Below are 18,917 nucleotides of genomic sequence, written 5' to 3'. Positions count from 1 at the left end.
TTGACTCAATTTTCTTTATTTCCTTTAAAATCATAAATAGCTGTCCTCATATGAGGAAGAAATGCACAAACAACTCAAAATTGAGTCTCAACGGCACAACCCCCCACTGAGAGATGACAACAGGAAGCTTGCAACCATCTCTGAGGGATGTTCAGTGATCCGAGCCAATTGCAGACCACCTGGAGGTTCCATTACATGGCACCATGGGATATTTACTCTACCCTGTGATGAGAAACCGTTTATGGGTATGTGAATGCCTGTGGCTGAAGAAGAGGCTGTATAGGGGATGGGCGCTGCGCATGCATGTGGTAACAGCGTAAGTGAGTAAAGCGGGGGGGGGGGGGATACTGGCCAATGTGTGGGAGCCTGTGAAGTTTTAAATCTAAAAATATGATCAGTGGTGTAAAGCTGAGGAGTAATATGTGAAAAACAAATGCTTTGATGCAACTCTAAAACCTGCGGCTCTTTAAATAAAAAGTGTCAGTACACTGAATATAAACACCGTAATACTTCTAAGTTACATTGTATCAAATAGGTGAGGTACTGCGTTAAAAGAGAGTCATTAAAACGCTAATGTACAGCGTAAAATAAAAGTACACAATGCTAATGTTTCAAATATCCCTCCATTTCCTTTAAATAACATAAGTCCATCTGCTATCACTTCCAAATCTCTCTGGTTACACTTTACCTAGCGCTCGTTTCATCGGTGCAGAAACTGTGAAAAAAAAGTCGTTATTTTACAAACTGTTTTGTATTGGAGTATTTTTCAGTTAGCAACATATCTCCTCACACTCATACAGTCCAACTTTGTAATCTAATTTTAAATTTTACAGATCAATCTTTTCAACAACACCAAAAGCTTATTTCCCAAAGGAAGAGTTCTGTTTCACAATTAAAACCCTTCAAACATGCTGATTTTTCCAGCGGTCTTCATTTTTGTTATTTCTTTAGTCTCTCCCCTCTACATTGGTTCTTGGTCCCCTTGTTAACACAGTTTTTCGCTGAAAACCTGATTTGACATTGCAGCAGAAGTGTCTGCAAATGTGAACAGATCTGAAGATGCACACATGTACAGGACACTGGAATTTCACTCATCTTGCTGGTTTATACTATAGGAAATATAAATAATCTCTATTGTCTTTGTGTGTCAGCTGCTAGCTGAGGCGTGGGCGGTCCCAGCGGTCTATCGCAAATCAAGCACGGGTTGCTGTGGCAGGGATCAGAGGATGAGTTTCCTCATCTACACAAACATTCATACTGAAATCCAGATCACTGGAACATTTCACTTGCTTTCCATTCTCCCAGATGTACACCTTCCCCACTGATGACAACAAAAGGCAGGAATTGGTTTCTGGGAGCTGTAGGAGGCCCCCTACCACCACTTCTCGAAGAAGATCCTATCTTTGGGGAGGCTGAGGTCCATGAGGGTTTTTGAAATTGATTCAATCATTGGCGGGGGTCCACACAAGTAACACAGAGTTTTTTGTGGGTCCACGTGTTTCCGCAACACCTCCTCTGTGAGTCTCCCATCTGATGAGACACAAGGGAAGCAAATCAATTAATTAAGACGCGGTGCTGCGGCACCTATCCCATCTCAGTCGCCTACATGGAGACTTAGCCTATGATGACACAGATAAATCAACCAAGACAGGCTGTGGTTGAATGTGACAGTTACTCAATCATCTCATCCAAACAAAGAAAAGCGAAAGTGCAGTATTTACGGTTGACAAACGGCAGGAGTTGTAGGTCGACGTCTGTGCTCTGCTGCGTGACATGGAAGTCACAGGAGAACTTGTCAGGAAACTCTTGGCACACCTCAATGATAGAATTCTGGGAACACAGAAGGTAGGATGTTGTACATTTATAAAAGTTTATTAAAATAATTAAAAAAAACAAAAACCTTCTCATAGATTTTACACACATGGAAATTTTCTAAAGCATACCTTGAACAGCAGCTCTTCGGTGTTCTTGGCACTGTAACAGAGGTGGGCGGAGCCTATGTTGTAATCCTGGCCACCTGAAGCTCGATTGAGACGCAGCAGATCTGCTGTGTGCAGCATAATTGAATACAAGGGATTGATCCCTACACCTCCAGCCACCAGCAGCAAATCCACAGAGGGTTCAGATGGCGATGGGTCAAAGAAGAATTCCCCGCCGACACGCATGGCCACTCTGGAGCCCACTGTACACTGAGAGGAAGAGGGAGAGACGGAGAAGTGGAAGGAGTTTGAAACAAACTGCAAAGCCAGCTAACTCGCATCCATCCGTGATAAGAAGCTGAAATAAAAATTTTCAGAGACAACAAACTGCATCTAAAACCAGCCTCAACAAGTGTAAAAAGCCAATTTTAGATCATACGCACTACAAATCGATGTTGCTGCTGTACGAGTGCAGCCGATATTACAAGTTACAAAAGGCCTTTTGAAGTCGAGGAGAGCACTAAATATGCCTTTATCTGCTTTAGCACACATGACCACTCGCCCACATGATAATGCATGCAGTCGTAATCTGCTGTGATGGTCCCTACACTATCCCTGTAACACAATATCAAACAAAAGGATCATAAAGTGATCTCAGAGCTGATAGATGTAAGTCTCAGTACCCTCAAACACACATCGCTCGTTCCTATTTACACACAGCATAGTAGCTCAAAGCTATTTTTTTGAGCCCATCATCAAACAAAGAAGCTGCAAACAAACATGTAGACTACAGAAAGGGAGACAGAGCTGGAAGAAAACGCTGTTAATATTCATACAACTACTGGCACCAGTGGAGTTTAAAAATGATGCGTTTGTCTCACACACACACACACACACACACACACACACACACACTGTTGTGATATATTTGCTCTAGAATTTGATTTCATATATTAAAAGGGAAAAAAGCTATCCATACCTATCTGGTCCTGTTTTAAAAAAAGTAATTGTCACCCTTGTCATTTATTCCTGCGGTCTACCATTTATATTTTATTCCAACAGAGTTGGTGCAGATCACCGACAATTTTGTTATACATGTACACAATATTCCCTCTAAGCTGCGCACGTGCGCAATTGCGCACTGCTGGCACGGTCTCTGCGCACAGAAAATCTGTGTTGCGCACAAAAGAAAAAAATCTAACCTGCATTGAAATTAAAATTAATACTTTAACAATTCTGTTTTGCAGTGTTAGTCAGTAAGTAACTGGCTGCTCCAGTATGGGATTAGAACGATGCCACCATATCCCATAGTCCAGCCAATGATGCGATTCACATTCGTATATACGCAGTTAATCAACGTTGCTGACAGCTATGACAGCGTCCTTATGTGCCGACACCGGTGTTTTAGCTAGCAAAGCGGCGTGGCTGATGTGGAGTGAAGCCACGTTAATGACAACGTGTACAACCATTGGAGATGTGAGCAGGACAGACGGAACAATTGACGGAAAAAGTGTGGACTTATACCAGTTTTTAAATTGTGTTGATAGGCCACGTAAAACCAGACCACAGACTCATAATACAAGTCAAAGCTTTTTTTAAAAAGAAAGAAAGTTGTGTTTTCAAAATTGGAGTTCAAGTTATTTTTACTTCCAATAGTGTTACCATACTACACAGGTCAATGACTAGATTTTTAAAAAATTTTCATTGTAAATGGGCTAAAGCAGTTAATTAAAAGTAGTCTAACATAAATGTAAATGCTGTAATTTGATTATTTTAATAAACCATGTAACTTGGATGGATTTGATGCTGGCGTGACCACAGTGCACACGTCTGATGTCGCTCACAGTGGTCCAAGGGACCGCTCGGGGAGTTTGCGTGTTCGCTCAGACACGTGAAAAATTAGAGGGAACATTGCATGTACAATAACAATAAAAGGCTACTCTATTCTATTCTGTTTAAGGGAACCCTCCTGTACATACAGTCAGAGGTGTTTATTTGAGATGACAAAATTATCTCCATCTGCTCTTGATGACATCATGAAGAGCCATGAGTTGGGAGCAAAGAAACTGTTTGACACTGAGCATTTAGAGCAGTCTGAATTTCTGACTCATGTTTGCTGACCTCACTGTGTGACATTTTGAGCCATGTTTAAAATTAAATCCACCATTATAATAAATAAATGACACAAAAGGAAAGATACAAGAGAGCTCAATTAATGGTTGTTCGCAGATAATAGGGTGTATGCAAACACACACACATCAAACAATTCTAAAAATATCAGCTCATTTATCTTGTTCCATTCAACACTTGTGTGATTATGTCGTAATGTGGATTGTAATGCTGTAACACCTTATCCATTATTGGTCTTAGCCTCATGATTTTTGAACCTCTGCTGTTTTATAATATTCCTTTCAGTTTTCTTGATTTTCATACAAAACCAGAGATCTGGATACCATAAAGGTCGTGATTATTGTACTCACTGTAGTGTGGACCCAGTGGGCTGGTGGGTGTTTGGCATATTTGACAGCCAGTTCAACAACTCCCTCCCTCTGCAGCAGACCTGGGCTGGAGCACATGGAGAAGCCTCCAACCTTCTCCACATCAGGGATAAAGAAATCCACCCTGCAGACACACAACAGCAAAACACAGCATTTAATCATTCAGTTTATTGATTATTTACATTAGCAGATGTTTGAACTTGATCCATAGATTGTTTCACTGATTTTATTGTCACTTAGTTATTATTTTTGGGAACAATATAAAGATGTCTTTGAACAGTTAGCCAGCGTAGAAGAGTAATATATTAGACAAACTTTGGGAAATTGATCGGGTCTAGCCATCATAAGGGCCAGGAATGGTGACTGTAGCACAAATTGGTACATGCCTACTTGCTAACAGTTAATAAAACAGCAAAAACAAAAACAGGGCCAAAGTCGAAATGCTTATAGAGTGTTTCCATGTGCATCGACGCAGCAGAAATCCTCTTTTGGAAACCAGGGACAACAAAACAGAACCAGATGTAAAGCTGATCAGTTTATTCAAAGTGAAGCATCTCTTTCTTACACATAGTCACATCTGTCAATCAGTAGGAACAATAGAGTAGTCACAGTGGGAAAAATGCAGTGCTAAACAGTTGGGCTAATGTTCCACCAACACAATGACCTACTGTTACACCAGAGAGACCCTCAGAGGCATCATAAATATGGATCCGCTGTGAAATCATGTACATATGTTCCATCCACCTCCTCCTTCTCTTCCTCCTCTCCCACCTGGAGATGAACAACTAAACAGTCCCTTTTTTCTTAAAAAACATTGCAAGTTGAGAATTTCCATCTATTTACATTCATTATCAGCCGCCGCAGGGCAACTGGCTGCCAGTTTTATTTCTCACCACCGCCCACCAACAGTATGGGCTCATGTACATACTGCATGTGCAAGCTACACTAATTAACAATGGCAACACTGACTGACAGACCAGGACTGAGAACAAAACAGAACCAAAAAAAAAAAAAAAGCTCTGGCTCATTGAAGAAGTTCCCAACCTGCTATTGGAAGAGTCTCTTGACGTTAGCTTAAACATTTCCTCATGTTATGCATCGGTCAAAAAGCTGCCAGTATACGAGCAACATCAAGGACGATAAACGCTTCCCCGTGTGTCTATTTTCAGTCACCCTCATCTGACTCAAGGCTTTAAATGATTAAGAGGCTTCGATCCTTCCTCCGGTTGATGGTATTGACCAATATGAGGACTACAGCTGAAATTTACTGGAAGTTCTGTAAGAAGTGCTTGGAAAAGATGAATCTGACACAACCCTGCCCCCATGTGGTGATTATAGGCACTACATGACAATGACTGATGAAGGAAGACCTAAGTGCTATCACTGTATTGGGTTTCTAATGGCACCATGAAGAAAACAGAAAAACTATTAGCTTAAATTTTAGTAGTAAACCAAATATACTTGTAATTACTTTATGAATACATGCTATGTAATTTATTGTCTTTTGCAGCTAGAAATCAAAGAAGATGGGAGTGTATCCACTATTTTAAATTAAGTTATTCCCAAAGTCTTTAGAAAGAGAACAGGCCTTTGTGTGTTAATGGACGCATTTTTCTTTTACAGCACTACAGTTTACAACTGAAAGCCAAATCTCTGCCCACATTACCAGGCTGCACTCTCGAGTCACACCAATAACGATGCAGCTCTGTTGCCTTTTGTTGTCCTTGGTTTTTCTAAATTGACAGACGCTATTACAACCCAGTGTCACTACACAACAATACGGCCATTTTACCTCAGGCATATAGAATGACGGGCCCAAGCACTCGTGGTTGGAGCTAACAATGCTGTTTATACCCAATTACACATAAATTACAGTGTAATAAAACAAAACAAGGACACGCTCTTGTTTGTGTGCCGTGCTGTAGAAAGAAAACATCATGCATTATATGCCACTTAGTGTACTTCCCATATGGCAAACGCCATGGGCATGTCTGAAAAACCACACTACTGCATAAACAGAACGACAAAGCCAGCGGTGTCAGGATATGTATTACAAGTCTGAACAGACGGGTGTACAACGAGGCCAGATTAATAGCTTCGTAAGCCATGTTGAACTCAGAGTTTTCTGTATCAGAAAAATGGGTCTCTATCTGGCTAAATCACTGCAGTAACTTATGCTGAACACATAACCTTTATGTATTTATGTATTCAGCTGGTGATGCAGAAAATGTTTAAATGTTTTTATACTTGTTTCTAATCTGATGACTAATCTCTTTTATATTGTTGGAAATGCAGCTATTAAGGCACAGAAAACACAACAAGAATACTAATAAAACATCTGTAACTTTGCTCTGCTTCACTTCAGCAGCATCAGGTAATATTCATATGTTGATTAATGGTTTTCTTTCGTTTTTGATTGACTGCACAATATATTTATAAAATCCCAGGCCAGGAAAATCACCTTCATGTTTTTCTGTGTTTTATCCACAGCTACTTTGACACAAAGGCATCTGCTGTGATGCTCACACCTTTGGTAAAGTCTCGCAAGTGTCAGCTTTCTTTTTATAGGTATACGAATATGGAAATGTACTGATGCATGATCTGAATTATAATATTTCTGACTGTCTGAGGCAAAATTTCCCCGATTCAAATTGAATCGAATCGATTCGGGGCCTTGTGAATTGCAATCAAATCCATTCTAGAAATCAGTGACGATACCCAGCCCTAATGCAAACACTCTTATCTACTCATTTTATTTGATTTTCACTGTATAGTGAATGGTGATTTAGTGACTGGAATATATATATAGCATATAGGAATGAACTCTGACTTGACTTTTACTATGAATGTGCCAACCTGTGTTAATAGGATAGTAGTAATTACTTGGGTAGGAGATGTTCAGTCGGACAAACTTTGTCATGCCACCATTTCTAAATCACCCCAAGCATTGTGTATTTAAAAAAAAAGTTTTAATACTGGCATGCCATTAAATATGACAGAATGATCCATATTGGTAATACTGTTCAAATACTGAATACTGTTCAAATACAGTCTATAACTGTCTATAAGTTGTGTTTGATGTGCTCCTAGAGTGTATCCCACTCTGGGATCTTCTACTACTGACTGAAGCTGTCATATGAGTATTCTCACAGACATAAGTTTCAGAAAACTGCAGTCGACCCTGGTACTGTGTGTAGTTTGACCTGGAAAATGCTGATTTCAGTTGTACCTTCTCTTATTTAAAACTTAATGAGAGTCTACTCACCACTGGCCTGCTTTGAAGGTGAAGTTTGGATGCACGGCTATTCTCAGTCTTTTTACCGTCTCTGACTCATTTATAATTCCACATACTTGTGCTGGATACAGAGTCTAAGTCAAAAACCCAGTTAGAGACACACAGAGAAGAGTTCAGTGGTGGGTTAATAATAGTGTGGCACAGTTAACAGACATCAAGATCAGATTCCTCAGCTACACACTGTAGACTTACATTTTGTCTGTAGTTGTTCGAGGTCCTCTCTAGGTGGTCCATTTGCCTTTTGGAGGACATATTTCTTCTACTGAAAAGGAAACGGTCTGGTCACTTGTCTCGTATGAAAAATACTGTGTCGTGCAGTGAAGAGCAAGAAAGCAGCCACATGTGACACACACACAAGAAAAAAAAAAAAAAAAAAAAAAAATATAGGCAGCAAGTGGAGTTTGCCCTCACTGTCAACAGGGAACCATCGAGTTAAGGATCCAGTTCATCAACATTAAAAATACAAAAAACCCTAAAACAAAAACACAGTTTCTCACTAACTCTTCGCAGCTCATTCACAGCACCTCGCACACTGTGGTGTGCACAGGGCACCAAGTGCTGGAGGGGGCTCCAAAACAGGCTAATGATCATCGATCATAACAATCATAAGAACTTATTTAAATTCAAGAAAAAGTACATTAGGCACCGTCAGACAATTAGAAGCAATATAAATACTACAATGAATGAATTATGGTGCCCCCTACTTCATCTCCCAGCGGTTAGCAACAGACCCGCTGCCTACTACCATGATGTGCACACAGACTACTTAATGAGAGTCACCAGTAATGAATGCAGCCTGGGTTTAACAAAACAGCAGCTGAAGTAGTGCTTGTTGTTAACTGCTGACTTTCTTGTGAGTTTATTAAAAGCATGCAGATTTATAGGGTTACTTAAAGCAGCAGGATTATTAGTGTGTATTACTACACCCTGCTAATACAGAATAAGACATAATTTTTTCATTATAAAATGATATAATTTTTTGCTTCAATTTTATTTGCAGGTTACAGTATTTGGACTACTCCACGTGTTTACATGGATGCATTACTGATACATTTGTATATCATTTTTTTTGTGGTGGGTAAACGAACTGCATATTTTCTTCTTCTATTTGATTTTTCATTAGTTAATGAATGACTGTTTTATCAGGGTTACACCCAGAAACATTTCACAAATGCTGAGAAAAGCCACAGACTGAAACATGTAACCAGAGAGCTGCATGCATTTACACATTTAGCACAACAGCAGGATCTTTAGTAATTATTCCCATAATTTAATCCAAGCAGAGACTCGAGATCAGTCTGGACCTTATGCACGTCTCACTCTGTACACTCTGTGTTATGCACCTGTAACACAGAAAATCACAGCAACCATTCTCCTGCCATCACAGCTGTGGGAACATTTTATATTTAATGTCACTAAAGCTCTTTTGTGTTTACTAGGGGCCAAAATATAATTCTTATTGAGTTTTTTCAGTTTATTCAAAAACCGAGATTTAAGGAACGGTCATTATTGGGCACATGGATATTTCTCAAAGTGTCACTGAAAAGTTCCAGGAATGTGACCATTAAATATATAAATCACATCCTAGAAGTTCCATTATGCACCCTTGCTTGTGCACTTTGGCTCTAAAAAGGATGCGGGATCTCCACCAGTATGTCAAAACTGTGATCCATACACCTGATGTCTACTTTGGCAAAGTGGATAACCAAGTTGACAATATCAGCCTCGAAATTAATTCCTGTTCCTATTTCCCACATGGACATAAATGAAAACTATTTGTTTGTAGCTAGAGACCCAACTCACCGCCTCCAATGATCCTACACATTGAAGTCAGGACAGTTGGTACCAAATAATGATGATGTTTGCTCTCTGCAAATGTTTAAGAGCCACAGTGAAATCACAGTGCAATGATCATAATGGGACGCAACAGAAATATATAGGAAGCAATATAAGAATGAATTTCAAGGCTGATGTAAGGATTACCCCTTATAGGAAGTGATCTAAAAATAACAGCAATGCTGGAGGTAGTCTCCAAGATCTTGAAGAAGAGATGAAGACAAAAATGAGAACAAAAGCCATAATCTGACATTCTTTCTCATTTCATTTAGGCCTGTGGATAGTTTAAATCAGACTATATGGGCTCTGATTTTCTGTTGCTCGTAATACAAGAACAGGGGAGATGGGGGTCCACTCAAAAACATACACTTCTTTCGTTGTCAGAATCTACTTTGCCCCCTCAGGAAACTCACCTCACGACAGAGCTGGGGCCCAGCAGCCTACAGCAGAGCAGACCGGCTGCAGGACACGACAGACTGAAGGTTCGAGCAGTGGCGGACAGTAAACAGGAGATCCTCATCGCGACCTGGGTTCATGTCAGATTAGAGCAGAAAACACCTGGATTTAGCTTTCAAAGCCGGAGTCTGTACCTTATGCTTAGCATCACATATGAGTATTTTATACACCCACTTTTGTTTCTTTTCCGATCAGTATACACCTCCATGTATTAAAATCAGACTATTTTTAATGGAGTTTGGTGTGACCGCCTCCATCATGAGGTTAGCCGGCTAGTTGAAGCTAGCTACCGAGTAAATGCCGGTTACATTTCATTACTTGACACAAACTAATCATATTTTTCTTCTTACCGGCATAAGAGAGGACTTTACTTCTGTCAAACGCTCTTCATAATTGTCTCGTGTACCTTCGGAATAACCTTGGTGGTCTTATGATGACATGACGCGACAGGTGACTTCTTCTTCGTCGTTTTACTGCGGCTGGCGACTTCTTCTGTTCTAGTACCGCCCCCTGTTGGCAAATAGCATCCAGCGCCTGACCAGAACCCACATTCTTAGTTCAAAAGCAATTGTACTCCCTCAGAAAAAAACACAAACACAACGTAAATCCATCAGATGTCACTTGTGCTACGGTCTCATTATTTTAATAGTGACTTATTCACCAAAGTTTAATGTTTAGCGTTGAGCTCTGCAGGAGATTTTTGCCTTCTCTGTTATAGGTGCCATAGTGTATTAGACAGTCTCACAGTTTATATAGCCCATTTTAATGGATAGAATCCTTTAAATACTTTAATTCAAAAATTAACAAAATGCCATATTAATGAGGGCAATCTCCACTTTAGTTTTTTGTCACATGGCTGCTCTGTTGAATTTTACTTATTAATGCATGGATAACAGGCAATATAGAAATAAATTTGGCTCCCTCTTGTGGCCATAAACAGTGAACATTGCAACGCCAGAGGGTGAAATTGTGGTAGTGTCAAGGCTGGCTGTGGAGCAGGCAAGAATTGGACCTAAATGCAGGACTCAGAAATTAGAAGCACAAACTAAAAAGTGGCTTTATTAACTTAAACTAAGCACAATATAATAAGCTGAAAAAATTAAATCTACAACTCTTCATGGAAGAGGATTACTGCAAGGGAAGACACAACAAGGCAGGAGGATGAGACAAAAAGCAAGGGCAAGGCAAATATATACAAACACAGGATAACAAGAGGATGGGAAACAGATGGGAACACAGCTGGGAATCACTAACATATTGACATCGGAGGAAGTAAAACTCGGCACGAGGCTTAGTGGAGACAAACACCAAAAAAAGAAGGAAGGAACAGAATACAAGAAAAGAAAGGCAGACATGACACAAAGACAGAATTGTAAACAAACACAGAGACAAGAGACAGAAACACATTTAGGCAGAAATAACCAGGGATTCCTGTAACACACTGAAACCAATAAATAATACTTAAAGAAAGTATGAAACCAGAACATAAAAGACTAACCCTTAGGCCACAGATAATCAAAAATACCAGGATAAAGAAAACTCAAAACAGGCCCAAAACTTAGAAAGCCTGGGACCAGGACACACAGCTTGCTCCTTCTTTTAAAGTCTCCTTCATGTTTGTTTAATGTTTCTTAATGATTTCACTAATTCAGCCACATGCTTTTTTCACAACTGCTTTCACATTTTTTGATGTGGAGGATAAAGGATTGTATAATACAGTACAAAAGTCTTCAGCCACCCCTCATTTCTTGGTGTCATTTCTTTCCCTCTACTTATTGATGATGATTTGTAACAAATAATTTGATTTGGATCCATCATTCCATAACACCTGTTGATACTGATTTTCAGTCCAATACTGTGTAATTTGACAGTCTCTTCTTCCCATTTCCCTTCATTAAGAATAGCTTCATGAGATCCACCCTTCCACTGAGGCCATTTTTTTTTAAAGAGGTTTCAGTGAACAGTAGATGGGTCAACTGCAGGGTCAGATGGATCTCTCAGGTCCTGTGTTAGATCTTGGCTGGTTTTATTCCTCTTTCTTATGGACATGACTTTCAGATACTGTTCATCTGCTGTACATAGTTTTTTTTAGGCCGGCCACTTCTTTTTCTGCCTGAACTTGTCCAGTTTCCTGGCATTTTCTAAAGACACAGTACACAGCATGTGGTGTTATGCCCAGTTTTTAGCTAATAGCTCTTTGGGAATCACTTTGTTGTTGCAAAAACAGAATTTTATGCCTGTCAAACTGTGTTTTCTTTGGCGTTGTTCATAGATTTGACTAAAAAAACTGAAACAAACTCTGTGTTTTTGTTACAGGCTGCTCATAACAAAGTGCCCGAAGTTACATTTTAAAACTGGTTCTTTGCTAAGCTGTAGACATAACACTGATTCATCGCTTGAGTTAGGTGCCTTTTTATGCTTAAATGGTTCAAAGGTCAGTGTTAAGTGGCTTAACAAACACGTTTGTAGTGCAGTAAAAACAAGTGCAAAGTGCAGCCTTTTGTTATTTGCCCTGCTGAAACTCATCTAAACACACTTGACAGTGATATGTATCAAGTTAAAGAAGTTTCTGGCAGTTTGTTTTCCAAAAAAATACTTATTCAGATACATTGTATTTGTATTCAAATTGTTATGAATTTAAACAGTTAGGACATTTTACTATAATTTACATAACAAAGTCGTAATAAAATTAATCAACTGTACTCAAAAATGATCCCGTGTGAACCTGTTCCTGTCAGTCTGAAAACCAATTGTCATTTAAAATCGCTCAATTTGACTCTGAGCGACAGGTCAGAGGTCAACTGTGACACAGTATTTTAAATACCATCCTACGTGAAATCCTATGTTACTTTCTACAGCTTGACACAGACACACCACCCTTGTATGAATCATACGTTGCAAGTTATAAGGCTTTCCATTATAATTTTCCACCAAAAAAATCAGTAAATAAAATGTAAAGACCTTGGCAGATATAAGCCACATTGTAATGGATTCCAACATGACCACACTCCACACAGCAGAGATAATGCTGGTTGGTTCAAGACTTTTGTACAATAATGTAGATCAGTCAGAAATTCAACCGAATGCTGGTTTTGTCATTGGTTAGCAATGCTGCCTGGCACCAAGCAGTTTCCTGGTTCGAAGTTTGCATGTTGTCCCTGCGTGGGTTTCCTGGCTTGCTCCCACAGTCCTGGACACGTTCAGTTGATTGGCAATTCAAAACTGGCCATGGATGCGAGGTAGATAAAGCACTGTATGAAAGTGAAAAACATATGACTTGTAGTCTAAAGTCTTTGAGTGGTGAGTAAGAGATTAAAGCACTGTATAAATGCAAGTGCATTGCATTACTGCCTGTCCTTCAGTGAATTAATGGCTGCACAATCGGTTATAATAACTGCAGTTTGAAAACATTGTGTGACATTTTATACCTTTACTAACACCTTAGAGAGAATACATTGTGGTCTGTTGATTACTCTCTGGTGCTATTTATGAATCTCAGGATTGTTTAGCCATTGCCAGGAGGTATTGTATCATCAGAAAAATAATGGAAAGATCTAAAGATAAAGGCAACTGGAATTAGGCAATTTTAAGATCTGACATGTAGCAGTGTTGTACATTAAGGTCAACCATTTCAAAGCCAGTGCAAAGTTACCATGGGTAGGTGCAGTTCTAGGTTCATGTGCGTGTATCTGCATTCACGAAAAGAAACACATTAAATAGAAAGAAAATTGGCCGAGAGCTGTTGGATTCCTTTCTGCATTCTTGGACGTTCTCATAACGTCAGCAATCACAGGTGAAGCTATGGTGAGTTTCTCGCTGCTTTACTCATAGTTCCGAAAACATTGACTGAAAACATCCCAGGAATGCAAACTGTTTAATTAAAAAGATACAATGCAAATCCAAACTCCACCCAAAGTAACAAACAACTGTTACTATTTTTGTTGGTCCAGTTCTTAGTGGTATTTCACCTCTATAGTCTTTAGGCTGTGATTCAGAATTTGTCACTGAGGTGGCCTGTGGTTTTAGGGCTCAGAGGGGTTCATGTTGTCTGCAGACAGACCTCTGTTTACATCATTACTATCCTTAGATACAGTAACCTCTCACTTCCTCTGCTGCTTTTTCTTTTTTTTTTCTCTATCTGACTCTACCAGTCTAACTGGCTGCCTTCCTGCTCTCTTTCCCATGGCTAGCACACCTTGGTTCAACCAGTTGTTCAGTACTCAAAAAAGATTTTCAGGTTTATCAAATTTCACTCATACGCATAAGGTGTGATGCAAACGCACCAACGTCATCGCGTATGGAAACACGAGCGCAGATGGGCACACGTAAGTCGAACTGTGTGTGCATGTGAGTCAATGTTTATTTATGGGCTTGTAACCTAATGGTAAACTCATTGTGTCTTAATCTGTCATAACCTACTAAAGAGTCATGACATCTATATATAGGTTTAGGACGTTATACTATGTTGCTGACAATATATGACTTCCTGCCAGTGGAAAAAGTAAAAGAGCACTCAAATTCAAGTCCCAAGTGTACACATTTACTAGATTAAATTCCATTCAAAGTCATTTAAAAATGATTTTTTATACCTGACAGAGCACAAATATATAATAATTATTTGTATTTTAAAACATTACCTCCCTAAAGTGACTAAAAGTGTTCATTTCCTCTGCATGGCTGCTGCATACTTGTGACTGTGTGGCTGTGAGAAAAAAAGTGTTGATTTATTATGTTTCTAATGGCACACAGTCAAACCACACAGAAACAGATACAAATGGAGGGAACACCTGCAATAAAGGTCATTGTTTCAGTGTGTTGCAACTTCAAGTTTTCTACTCACATTCTCCACATGCTTTACTGTTTCAAGGGACAAATGCTCTTCCTCTGTATTTTCACCCTGAATAATCAGTTCAGTGTTCTTGGGATTGGAAGCTAATCTTTATTTTGTAGATCTTCCTCTCAAAATAACTGCATGGGTGCTTTCTTTATCTGGTGGGGCTGAAGTTAAATATCAACTCTCAGCAAGGCTGCTTGCAGCATTAGGGGAGAGGAGAACAGATGAAGCGATATAGGAGAGAAAGCTGGAAGAAAAGACTGGGAGAAGATATAATATAATAGCATAATGTGATGCAGTTCTAAGTTGAAATATGGCACACATGGCAAAAATGGCAAAAAAACAGCTTCACAAATGTGAGAAATGGCTTCACGAAAGCAAGTGGAATGCCAAAACATGACACTTGAAGGCACCGTGTTTCTGTTTTAAAGGCCAGTTCATTATCAATCAGTTTATTTAAGACAAAAATGTTTACGTGCAAGGTTGCAAAAAAAAATTGTACTGTAAAAAATGGTATTGTTTACTTGGGTGAAAATGCATAAATGATGGTCGGTTAAGGATTCACGGTTACCTCTGTTTGAGCACAGGAACAACAAAGTACAAACACAACCAGCTTTCTGTTCGCACCGGAAAGAGGAAATAACTCTAGAGAGTTTCGGCCCAGACGGGAGAGGAGGAGAGGGAGTCTCACAGTTATGCAGGACACTGACTGAAACAGAAAGAGAGAGACAAAGAGGAACTGCAAACAGTTTCCCGTTGCCATAGCAACAACTTTCACCTGTGTTTCGGAGGAGGGAGATAGAAAGGATTCCCTGATATTCTTTCTATCTCTGTTTCTGTGTTTCTCAGCTCAGACTGGGTATTCCCTGTTGACAGCAAGCCACACAGAAACCATTGTGGGATTCCATGGTCAGAGAAACTGCTTTCATAAGCGCAGCAAAGAGGTGATGCAATTTCCCTAATTAGCAAGGGTTAAAAGGCAAATTGGATCTTGGTGTTCATACTGAAAATAAAATAGAAAAATAAAATCATTGAATTTACATTTATGTATCTGCCTACCTATCTGCGTATCAGCCACTTTGGACTTTACCTTTCACTTTTGCTCCAGTTGTTATTCCAGCCTGTGGTACTTCATCTATCACATCTAATGTCTTCTGCTTCTTGGCCAGGACCTCCTTGTCAGTCTTAAATTCAAAGTCCCACAGGACAGGACTGCTGTCCTCATCCCATCGGGACTTGAAAGACTTCTAGTCTTAGCCTCACAGATCTTCCCGTATACTATCCCAGGCACTTGAGTGTCCTAGCTTGCATCTTGCATTCTGCTGATATGTGCTGGACGGGGCACCTGTGCACAGTCATGAGTGCAAAAATTGCAGGCCCTAATTGCCTCAGTTAAGGTAAGCGTTCATGACTCCACCATAAGAAAGAGACTGGGCTAAAATGGCCCCAGTTCCAAGACGATTAACCACTGCTGAGCAAAAGGAACACAAAGGTTCATCTCAGTTTTGCTAGAAAACATCTTGATGACTTCCAAGAAAATACCCTGGGAAAATATTCTGACGATACAAGGTTGAACTATTTGGACAGTTTAAGTCCTGTTGCATCTGGCGTAAAAGTAACACAGCATTTCAGAAAAGGAACATCACACCAACATCAAAATGTGGTAGTGTGATCTTCTGGGGCTGTTTTGCTGCCTTAGGACCAGCAAGACTTGATTTTGTAACTGGAACCATGAATTCTGCTGTCTACCAAAACATCCTGAAAGAGAATGTCCAGACATCTGTTTGTGACCTCAAGCTGAAGCGCATTTGGGTTCTGCAGCAGGACAGCGATCCAAAACAAAACGGCGGTTCATGCTCAAAAACCCTCCAATGTTGCTACAACAATTCTGCAAAGAAGAATGGGCCAAAAGTCCTCCACAGTACTGTAAAAGACTCGAAGCGAGCTATTGCAAATGCTTGATTGCAGTTGTTGCTGCTAAGGGTGGTCCAACCAGTTATTAGGGTTAGGGGACAATCACTTCTTTTTAAAGGGTGATGTAGGTTGGAATTTTTTGCCCCCTTAATAACAAACACTTTCAGTTGGAAACTGCATTTTATGTTTACCTCTTATCTTTTTCTAATATTTAAATTTGTTTGATGATCTGAAACATCATCAAACAGGGTTCAATTTATTTAAACTTATATATATATATATATATATATATATATATATATATATATATATATATATATATATATATATGTGTGTGTGTGTGTGTATGTATGTATACATGTATATAACAGGTGAAGTCAAAGGCTGAGCCTCTAATGAATAATAATAATGAAATAGTAATAAAACTGTAACATTATAACACATTGAGCCTTAGTGACAGACTCCAGAGACAAACTACAATGCAGGGACAAGCAAATGTACCCGGAAGGAACACATGAGAGTGCCTCGGTGGATGAAACTGAATGAATCTGGCGGAGAGCCAAACTGTTCCCATTAAATTTGAATTTACAGCAGCACTAGCGCACGTTTAGAGCAGTAAAATGACGTCAATAGACACCTGAAATGTAATGATTTTTAACTCAGGCTATAATTTAAATCCATGCGGTTGAACTGAACGCTACCGAGCAGCAATCCAGCCACGACGGGTATTAATTGCGCTATTAACTCGTTGAATAAACGTTTCACTACCTCATTCTTCTCCTTTGCACGACAGGCCAGAGCCTAAAAAACAGGACGTCCAAACACTGAAACGTAATTTGGCTCTCTGGCTTAGGGTTGGGCCGCTTTGACAAAGGAATCTTCTTCTTTTTTTCTTTTTTTTTTTGTTACTGAGGAGGCTGTACGATCCCGTGGGTCGTGTTGCCGTGCAACGACACGCCCCGCCTACCATCCCAATGTATTCACCTGAACCGTGTTCACGTGACAAGCGCAAAGGGTCCAATCCAATCAGGATGGAGGACAGGTGTTTCTTCATCAAAGTTTCGGAGGCGGAAACCTGCTGGTTAAGTGTAAGCCGCTCCTTATTGGTCTGTCACTTCATTTGTTTTCTTTTATCAAGAACTGCTGAGGAGTAGAGCGGAGTTGTTTGATAAGAGCAACATAAAAGAAAGAAAAGGTTTTGTTGCTGGGAAGTTTAAGGAGACAGAGTACTTGGCTCGTGCGTAAGATGGATACGTCTACGAACCTTTGAAGGACTGTTGTCACTGCTGTTCCAGGTGTTGCGCCAGTAAAGAAGAGGACACCGAATGTTGTTTATAGATAGCTCGTCACGATTAAAAGCCCGACGCTGACACTTTTATTAGGGTCGTTTTAACTGTCCACGCCACCTCTTGCAACACAGGTAGGATAAGTGTTTCTGAGTCCTTTTTGCGTATTGATCGCCTGTGAATCTCGGTTTGGGTTTGCACTTCTACTCTCAGACTCATTAAACCAGTTTTACAGCGACGCTAAATATGGTTACACTGGTTATTCATAGGATTAGTTGGCAAGACACCTCTCACTCATCTAAAATATATGTAGATAGGCAAACATTTAGGTAAAGTGTAATTTAAGACATTAAAACAGAAATTACACTTGTAGTAATTATGAGTGGACATAAGGCTGTAGAACAGCATGAATACTAAACCAACTATATATATATATATATATATATATATATATATATATATGATAAAAGAATGACAAACTGGCCCCTCAAATTGGATTATATTAAAGGACAAATACTGTAAAAGATGATAAAATCTTAAAAATTATTGATGGGTTGCGTTCCTCTTTACAGGTCACTGCATCCCTTTAGTCAAAGATGACAGAGAGGACCCCATGGTGGAAGGCATTCCTGCCAAAGAAAAAGGCCCCCAAGGATCAAGCCTTTGATGTGAACTTTGACCCTTGGGCAAAATCCTCTCCTGCAGCCTCCAAGGCCTCCCAGCCGGTGTCCAACAACAGCTCCAGCCTGCTCAGCGATGAAACCTTCGACGACTCCCGACTGGACTCGGTCTTCAATGAGCAGACTTGTCGCAGGAACATGAATATATCGCGCTCAGGCCGATTCAAAGAAAAGAAGAAGATCCGTACAACTATTCCAA

General features: G+C 39.8%; 1 protein-coding gene across 3 annotated transcripts; it reads right to left on the bottom strand.

The window, feature by feature from the left end:
• oxnad1 (oxidoreductase NAD-binding domain containing 1) lies at positions 1 to 17,697 on the bottom strand. 3 transcript variants are annotated; one of them, XM_082520339.1, is made up of 9 exons: positions 17,521 to 17,697; positions 10,355 to 10,581; positions 9,962 to 10,074; positions 7,905 to 7,971; positions 7,683 to 7,786; positions 4,400 to 4,541; positions 1,944 to 2,189; positions 1,722 to 1,830; positions 1 to 1,530 (listed from the first exon to the last, which is right to left on the bottom strand). In XM_082520339.1, exons 2-9 carry the CDS (start codon positions 10,358 to 10,360, stop codon positions 1,373 to 1,375), a joined length of 945 nt encoding a protein of 314 aa, XP_082376465.1. In that variant the 5' UTR covers positions 10,361 to 10,581; positions 17,521 to 17,697; the 3' UTR covers positions 1 to 1,372. The 3 variants fall into 3 exon arrangements, with proteins under 3 accessions (XP_082376465.1, XP_082376466.1, XP_082376464.1); XM_082520340.1 differs by having other exon boundaries at positions 7,905 to 7,974; positions 10,411 to 10,581; XM_082520338.1 differs by having other exon boundaries at positions 7,905 to 7,974; positions 17,521 to 17,695.
• Positions 17,698 to 18,917: the final 1,220 nt, after the last annotated feature.

The sequence above is a fragment of the Aulonocara stuartgranti genome (assembly GCF_965226115.1).
Source record: "Aulonocara stuartgranti genome assembly, chromosome: 22".
Taxonomy (NCBI): Eukaryota; Metazoa; Chordata; class Actinopteri; order Cichliformes; family Cichlidae; genus Aulonocara; species Aulonocara stuartgranti.
Note: the sequence above shows the minus strand (reverse complement) of the source record. Positions and strands in the feature narration are given on the sequence as shown.

What these genes read in the sequence shown, in the direction of transcription:
- oxnad1 (XM_082520338.1), bottom strand. An exon ending in CGAACAACTACAGACAAAAT is followed by an intron (nt 7,787 to 7,904) that starts GTAAGTCTACAG and finishes TTTTTGACTTAG; the next exon opens with ACTCTGTATCCAGCACAAGT. An exon ending in CCGAAGAGCTGCTGTTCAAG is followed by an intron (nt 1,831 to 1,943) that starts GTATGCTTTAGA and finishes CTGTGTTCCCAG; the next exon opens with AATTCTATCATTGAGGTGTG.